Below are 7,889 nucleotides of genomic sequence, written 5' to 3'. Positions count from 1 at the left end.
GGGAACGGCGCCGTGCGGGGAGCGGGCCCCGGTAGAGCCGCGCAGGGGGGGCGGTTAACGGGGGTCAACGACGGGTTTAACGGGGTTAATGGAGGTTAATGGGGCTTTAACGGGGGTTAACTGGAGGTTCACGAGGATTAACGGGGGAGGTAAGGACGGGACAACGGGGATTCACGCGGGGTTAATGGGGTCCGGCAGCCGCCGAACCCCGGTTCCAGGGGCTCCCCGAAGCACCCCCGGTGCCCCACCTCCCGCGACGCCCGGGGTGGGGCTCCCGTGCTCCCGCCCCCGTGACGTCACTTCCCGCGGGCGGTGCCGGGCCCGGTGCCGCCGGTGCGGGCCGGGGGTGGAGGAGGCGGAAGGCGGTGCCGGTGCCGGTCCCGGTTCTGGTTCTGGTCCCGGTCCCCATCCCAGCAGCGGCGGGCCATGGTGGTGCTGCGGGGCGGCGCGGGCCCGGAGGAGCCGTTCCCGTGAGTGTCGGGCGGGCCGCGGGGCGGTGGGGCCGGGCCGGAGCCCCCCGGGCTGTCAGTGCGGGCGGGGAGCGGCGGCGCCTCCCGGGACAGCCCGGCCCCAGCTCCCCGGCCCCGCGGCGGTGTCAGAGCGGAGCCCGGCACCGCGATAATGAGCCTTATAATTAGTGTTTATCCCCTCGAGGTCACGGTGCTCCCGGTCACCGGGGCTGCCGACCCGGGCCGGGGTCTCTCGTGGTGGCGGGGCTGGGCTGGAGCCCCCCGCTCCTGCACGGGTGTACCGGGGACTCGGGACCCTGCGGGACGGAGCTGTCCCTGACTTTGCTCTGCAGGTCCTTGCTGTTCTGCTGCCAAAGGGCAAATGACAGGAATAGGTCAGAAATCCCCCGGCAGAGAACAAGTTCCTCTTCCAGGCGTGTTGTCTGCCTGGAAATGGGATGTGGAGGAGAAGCCACGAATCTGTCCGTACTCCGGTGTCCCCGGAGCTGCCGGGCCCATTGCCCTGGGGTTATGGTTTGCTGTGGTTCCCCAGGAATGACCTTTCCTGGGGTCCCTTCTCAGCCTGACCCAGCTGGTCGCAGGACCCTGACTCAGAGGCTGGCGATGCTTGTCCGATACAGGTCACTCCCTCTGGGGGCAGTGGCCCGAGGTCACTGTCCCCTGTGAACCTCCAGGTTGGCACTGGGTGGAGGTGGCAATGCCAGGGCAGACGTGGCAGTGCCGGCTGCCAGGGCAGCCACAAACAGTCCTGGAGGCTTCAGGAAGAGAGTTGAGTGTGGCTCAGGCCTGTTCCCCTCCCAGCCACGGGTCTTGGGGGGTACCAGTGGGGTCCCGGGGGTGCTCCCACCCTGCTGACACTGGTTTTTGACATCCCTTTCTGGGGCCGTGTTGGCTCCAGGGAGTGCCGGGCTCACAGCTGTGTACTCAAACCCCCGAGCTGGGGCCAGCGTAAGGTGACTCCTTCTGTTTATTCAGGTTTTTGTAACCATCTTTGTATCACAACTTGATCCACCAGCCCTGGTTGCTCGCTGTGGCAGGTTGGGTTACTGCTCCCCACCCATCCTCTGGGCATTGCCTTGATACCTGAGTCTCTTTTATTCTTTCCAAGCCCACCTTTGTCACGGTTTTCTCTCCAGCCTGGAAGGGGGTGGTTGTTTATTTACCCCCTCCCAGAAGCCAAGAGTGTATCACTGCCACCATGCAGGCAAAGGGAAAAAAAAAATCAAGGTTTTGGTGAGGGCAAGGAGCTGGCTGTTTTCCCAGGCTGCAATCGGACAGCACAGCCTGCTGTGCCCTGTGCCCAGATCAGCTCTGTCAGAGCCTGATTGCAGGACTGGGGCTCCCACGAGCCCCAGAATGCTGGAAAGAAGGGGACAGTGTGGATGGAGCAAGGCTGTGGTGGTATTGTGGCAGTGGGAGCAGTGGTCACTCTGCAGCTCCTTATCCTGGATGGACAGTCGTTGGGGTTGTTTTGGGGGTGCTGACTTTCTCCCCCACCTTCTGCTGCGCTAAAGGAAACCAACACAACCCTGAGGGGAAGCTCCTTCACAAGTGAAGGCAGTGAAACTTCCTGTCTTTGGTGTTTAGTAAACTTTGAAACCCAAGCAGTTGCGTTCGGTACCCAGTGAGCTGCTCGCTCGTCGTGTGGCTTCATTTTCCCATAAAATGCCTCAGTTTTATGGTCATTCCTAAGTTGTGAACTGGTTAAGCAACACCCTGTCCATGTTGTGAACAGAGGCCAGCAACCTTTGGGTTCTCCCAGGAGCTGGCAGTGCCATGGCTGGGGCAGTGGAATAAGGAATGGCAGGGCTGCTGCCAGTCTGCTCAGGATGATTGTGAGTGTGAGGTGCAGCAGGGACCCAGCAGGAATGGATCCATTGTTCTGCATCATTAATTACCCAGGTTAATTACCTGGCCCTTCCAGTGCTGACACACAGCTGCTTTGAGCCGAGCCAGCCCTCGGAGGTGGCGGTGACCCGAGGGGACAGTCCCCGTGGGAGGATGCGGTGCCAGCTGCATTAACAACAGCACTGATGCGCTGATGCCCCATCTCCCCTCATCCTCACGCTGCTGTAGCTGCCCCAGGCCCCTCAGGTGGCTCATCCCTCCCTCTGTGTCCCTGCAGGAGGATCGAGGACTGCCTGCCCCTGCTGGAGGACTCCCCGTCCAAGCGGTTCTCCCCGTCCAAGAGGAAGCAGTATTACATCAACAAGGCCATCCGCAACTCCGACCTCATCCCCAGGGCCAAGGGCCGCAAGAGCCTCCAGAGGCTGGAGAACAGTAAGGACCTGCCAGGGTCTCTTCCCCAGGGCAATGCACAGCCTTGGCAAGTGGGGATGTACTGGGCAAGGGAGCCTGTAAGGAGACCAGTTCTGCTTGCTTTGCATTAAGTGACATGCTAACAGTAATAGACATGCAACTTCGGAGAGCAGGGCTGCAGTTGATTCCCTTTTATTAGCACATGTGAAGATTTTGAAGGAATGTGTTGTGTGAATTTATCTGATCACGCAGAATCCATCCACAAAAGCATGCAGCAGCTCAAGGAGGGTGTAGCAAAGGTTAGAATTGATGATGGAACTTGGTTAGATGATCTGTTTGATGGATTGGATTTAACATCATGGGTGAAAAGGCTTTTAAAAATGGGTTTGTACGTTTTAGTTATCATAATCATGGTGCCTTGTTTCCTGCAAGAGGCACAGGGCCTTTCTGGAGGGGCTTCCTCCCTTCTCAGACTTTGCTCTTCCCCCCAGCTCGCTACCTGATGACCCTTCTGGAGCAGGATGACTGTGGGAGTGACGAGGGAGAGCTCACCCACTCGGCTCCCCCCAGCATCTTCACCGAGGCCTGTAACAATGAGACCTATGTGGAGGTGGGTGCAGCCAGGCTTGGGGCTCACTGGGGGGCCCTGGCATGCTTGTGCTTCATTCTCCATCCCTCTGCCTCCCTGAGCTGCCTGAGGTTCTGCCTGGTCTGGTGTCAGGCTGGGAACTGTGGGATCTGCTGTGTGCTGGGGGGTGATGGGTCCTGGGGCCCCTGGTACATGGATGGGGGAATCTCCAGGCAGATCCTCTCATGGAGAGCTGTGCCTGCAGAGCAGCAGGTGCCTGGTGAGCTGCAGCACTTCCTCTGGCACAAGCCCCTTGCCAAACCCCTGTTTCCTCACGCTCACCCTGTAACCGGGTGTTTTGAAACGTGGCCTCTCCCTGCTGCGGTGCTCGGGGCCATCCCTGGGGACAAATGGGTGAGGAGGGGGCTCATGGGGTGTGGGGAGTGCTGTGCACTGCCAGGTGCTCCCCACAGACCTCTGTAGTGGAGCTTGGTGGCTTCTGTGCAGATCTGGAACGACTTCATGAACCGGTCGGGAGAGGAGCAGGAGCGGGTGCTGCTCTACCTGGAGGAGGAGGCCAGGAAGAAGCAGAGGAGGAAGCTGCCTGTCAAGAATGAAGACAAGTGGAAAGGTGCTGGGAGGGGAAGCAGGGTGGGGACAGCCTCTCCCTTTCCTTCCTTGTGTACATTCTGGGAAGGGTGACCTTCCTTGAGTGCTGCACCCACTCCCTGTTGATGGTGGGGCCAGGGGATGCCTGAGCATCCCATGGGTGTGGCAGTGGGGGGGTTATGCCTCTACCATGGACCAGGGAGGGCTTTTGGGAGCCAGAAGTGGCTGGGGTGACAGTCATCCCCCAGTGTCACACGCCCAAAACTCCTGTGCTGGGGAGGGTGTTGTTGTGAAAGAGGTGGCCAGGGTGACCCTGCAGGGCAGCTGAGGGGACACTGTGTCCTTCCTGAAAGGTGACACTGCAGCCTCTGGAGCTGTGAGCTGTGCCTGAATTCCCTTCTCCCTTTTCCCAGAAAGGATCCCAGAAAGTTTCACTTAAAACAGAATCGTGATCTACATTTGGAAAATTCTTTCTAACATGTATTAACAGTTTTTTAACTTTTTATATGGAACACTAAAACTGTGCTCCTTATTAAAGATTCTAAATAATAATCATACATATATTTTTGCTCCTCAAATACACTTTTCCCCATCTCTATAGACTCACTACAACACTTAACTTACTTTAAATATGTCATTATAAATTCCATACTCTTATTTGTCTTCTTTAAATATATTTCCCCCCTATGTCTATCGATCTACCTAAACACTCAGCTCATCTTAAATATATCATTATAATCATCAAAATATGATATAAAAATGATATGTAATGGTATATGAATGATATATAATGATATATAAATGATATATATCATTATATATTCCCCTTCTGCAGAGCTCCCAGCCTACACACCCCAGGAGTGCTTCCAGCGCATCAGCCGCCGCCTGCGCGCCACCCTGAAGCGGGGCCGGATCCCCATGGTGAGCTGGGGGTCTGGGACAGCAGGGCTGGGGCTGGCAGGGGTCACTCCACAGCCACCTGTGCCCTGACCCTGTGCAGGGCAGTGCCAAATTCCACAGGAGCTCCTGGGAGCATTCTCTGGTGCTCGTGTGTGACCCCGCAGTGGTGGCCGGTTGCACACCAGCTCCTAGCAGATGGGTTTTCCTGGCTCAGTTCAGATTTTTCTGGCAGTTAGAGGGCTTTTTTTTTTGTAGTGGTTGTTTCCAGTCTCTGTGCAGTGAGCAGCAGGTGACAGGTGAAACCAGGCGTTTTTGTGCGTGGGGACAGCAGTGGAGCATTTGGGCCACGTTCACAGGCTATTTGGGAAAACTCCAATATATTTTAGAAGGGGATAAAAGTGCACCAAGTGCTGAGCAGGAAGGAGAGAGGTGAGTGCAGCTCTGCACTGCCTGCCCAGACAGTTGCCCTACCAGCCCTCGGGATGCTGGCTCCCTGCTCCCTCTGCTCTGTGGGGCTCTGTTTGTTTTCCTGGTGCTAATTAGAGCCTTTAAATGCAGCCTGGGACTCCTCCTGCCCACTGCTTGTTTGTCTTCAAATGAGACGCGTGTGCTGCTCGTCTCTGGGGTCACAGTGCTCTGGAGAGCAGCAGAGCTCTGAGCTTTGGCTGTCAGGAGGCACGAGGCTCCCCTGGCTGCTGTGAGCATGAGGGATGGTGCCAGCCCTTGGCACACACAGCGTGGAGCTGGCAGGAGCTCCTTCCCCACCTCGGGGGCTGGGGGTGGGAGATGTCTCCTCTCCCTGCTGTCTCCCATCCAGATAACTTGCCCAGGAGCTGCTGGCAGTGAGTCCTGGGGAGTCAGTTGTGCCAGGGCTGTGCCCAAAACTGCCCCTTCCTGTCTGAGCCCCTGCTTCTCCTCACAGGGAACGCTGGAGGGGCTGGAGGAGGAGCTGCTGGCCTTCTTCTCTGTCACCCCCCACTCTGTCTACACAGCACTGATGGACAACAGGTATTTCCCCATCTTGGGGGAGATGGGCTGGGGGTTCCCTGTGCCCCAGGGCTGGGCCTGGGTCTCCTCCTGGGGACACCCACCTGGCCTGGTCCCCGTGGAGCCCCTGGGGGAGGGATGCACCTGGGCATCCCTTTGTGCCCCCCATCTGCTCTGTGGGTGTGGGAGGATGGAGGGCAGAGCAGCCTGTGGGACACCCTGGGCTCTAACCCTGTCCCCTCTCCCCCAGCTTTGAGCGGCTCCTGCTCCACGCACTCTGCCAGTACATGGATCTCGTCTCTGCCAGTAAGAGTCTGCTTGTTTTTAGTTTGGATTTTGATTTTGTTTTTGTTTTTTTCCCCTTCCCTCCATCACTATCTCTCCTCTCCAGCTCAGCCTTTTCCTCCCTTCCTCCTCCCGGCCCCACCTCGCCCTGGGGCTCACAGATAACCCCGCGGTCCCACCCCTGCCTGCTTCCTCCCCACCGCAGCTCCCTCGGCAGCCCCGGCCGTGGTCACCAGCGCAGCCACACACCCGGGGCTCGGCCGGACGCAGCTCTGATGGGAAATTTGGCTGGTCCAAAACAAGAATCTGCTCGTAGAGTTCCCTCTCCTGCAGCTGCTTCCTCCTCCCGAGGAGCAGCCGTGCTCTCGCACTGCCCCGGGCGTCCCCAGAAGGTTTTGTTGCCACGTCAGGGAAGGCTCCATCCCTCCAGAGGAGGCTGCGGTGCCGAGCGTTTCATTAGGAGCCGCTTGTGCAAACAAGAGAGCGATAATGAAGGGGAGCGAGCCCGTGGTGCCAGCAGGGACTCGGCTGGGGACAGAGGGGACAGAGCACAGGGGAGCCCCAGGGAGAAGGGGAGGGCGGTGGCTGGGCTGGGAGCGCCCTGTTGGAGACCCCCGAGGTGCTGGGAGGGGGAAACAGGGATGTGCTGACCGCCCCGTCCCACCCGCAGGTTCGGACATCGAAGGGAAACGTCAGATGAAAGTGAGCAACAAACACCGCGTGTTCCTGCCCCCCGAGCTGCTGCTCTCAGACTACCTGGGGCAGATGAGCTGATGCCCCCCGAGCTGCCCAGCCCCTCCTGTGTCCGGCCCTTGTGCAGCCCTTGGACCCTCGGCCCTTCCCCTGCTCCGGGGGAAGAGCCGGGGGTTTACAGCCCTCCTGGAACTCTTTGTGTGTCTATTTATATAACCCAGGTGTTTTTTAAAAATAATCAGGCGGGGCCAACCCCCCCTCCCCTCTGGCGCTGACGCTCGTGGGGTGATTTCGGTCCAGATTTTTCTGCGGTGAAACAGCTCCTGGCGGCTGCTGAGCAATCGCTGAGCCGGCGGAAGAGCCCGGGGGCTGCCGCGTTCCCGCACCCGCAGCCCCGCGCCGCGGGCTGTCCGGGGGGACTCGGTGTGGGGAGCTCCGGGTACTTCTGCCCCCCGCACCCTGTGCCCTGCCCGCACGACGGGGCTGTTTTTAAGTGTAATATAGCTTGTGGGTTTTTTTTATCACGTGTGTGTATATTTACATGAGTGTGTGTGTGTGTGTGTGTGTGTGTGCGTGCTGCTGGAGGGGTGCAGCCCCTTTCGGGGTTCTCTCTGCTTTGTCTACAGCTACCATGGGGGCAGATGGGGCATTTTGGAGGTACCTCCGTGTGCTCCCCCCGTGTCCCTGGCATGTGCCAAGGGTTGTGCCCTGGAGGAATCTTTTTCTGGTTGCTCTATCCCATGATGACACCGACTGCCATTAACCGTGGGGACCCCCAGACCCAGGGGAGCCCCTCGCACCTCCTTTGCTGGTGTGACTCGGGTACGGGCGCGTTCAGGAACAATAAAGACGGTGCTCCCCTGCTCCGGCTCTGTCTCTCTGTCTCTGCGTGGGGAAGAGGCTGGGAGGGGTCGCGGGGCGGCCGGTTCGGCGGGGGCTGCAAAAATTGTGTGTGGGGAGGTGCGAAAAATATGGAACGCTTCACGAATTTGCGTGTCATCCTTGCGCAGGGGCCATGCTAATCTTCTCTGTATCGTTCCAATTTTAGTATATGTGCTGCCGAAGCGAGCACGAATTGCGATGTACCCACAAAGCTATTTAAAGGCTTGGAAAGACAA

The 7,889-nt window shown here is 58.5% G+C and overlaps 1 protein-coding gene and 1 non-coding gene across 2 annotated transcripts; one reads left to right on the top strand and one right to left on the bottom strand.

Moving 5' to 3' along the window:
* Window positions 1-283: 283 nt before the first annotated feature.
* Window positions 284-7,635, top strand: R3HDM4 (R3H domain containing 4). The gene is made up of 8 exons (XM_056512604.1): window positions 284-470; window positions 2,596-2,750; window positions 3,221-3,339; window positions 3,805-3,928; window positions 4,742-4,827; window positions 5,729-5,814; window positions 6,044-6,099; window positions 6,749-7,635. The coding sequence occupies exons 1-8, from the start codon at window positions 427-429 to the stop codon at window positions 6,850-6,852; spliced, it is 774 nt and encodes a 257-aa protein (XP_056368579.1). The 5' UTR covers window positions 284-426; the 3' UTR covers window positions 6,853-7,635.
* Window positions 7,636-7,736: 101 nt separating this feature from the next.
* Window positions 7,737-7,843, bottom strand: LOC130264641 (U6 spliceosomal RNA). The gene has a single exon (XR_008842498.1). It is a non-coding gene; the product is annotated as a U6 spliceosomal RNA (small nuclear RNA).
* Between the last annotated feature and the right edge of the window lie 46 nt (window positions 7,844-7,889).

The sequence above is a fragment of the Oenanthe melanoleuca genome, chromosome 28, assembly GCF_029582105.1.
Source record: "Oenanthe melanoleuca isolate GR-GAL-2019-014 chromosome 28, OMel1.0, whole genome shotgun sequence".
Taxonomy (NCBI): Eukaryota; Metazoa; Chordata; class Aves; order Passeriformes; family Muscicapidae; genus Oenanthe; species Oenanthe melanoleuca.
Note: the sequence above shows the minus strand (reverse complement) of the source record. Positions and strands in the feature narration are given on the sequence as shown.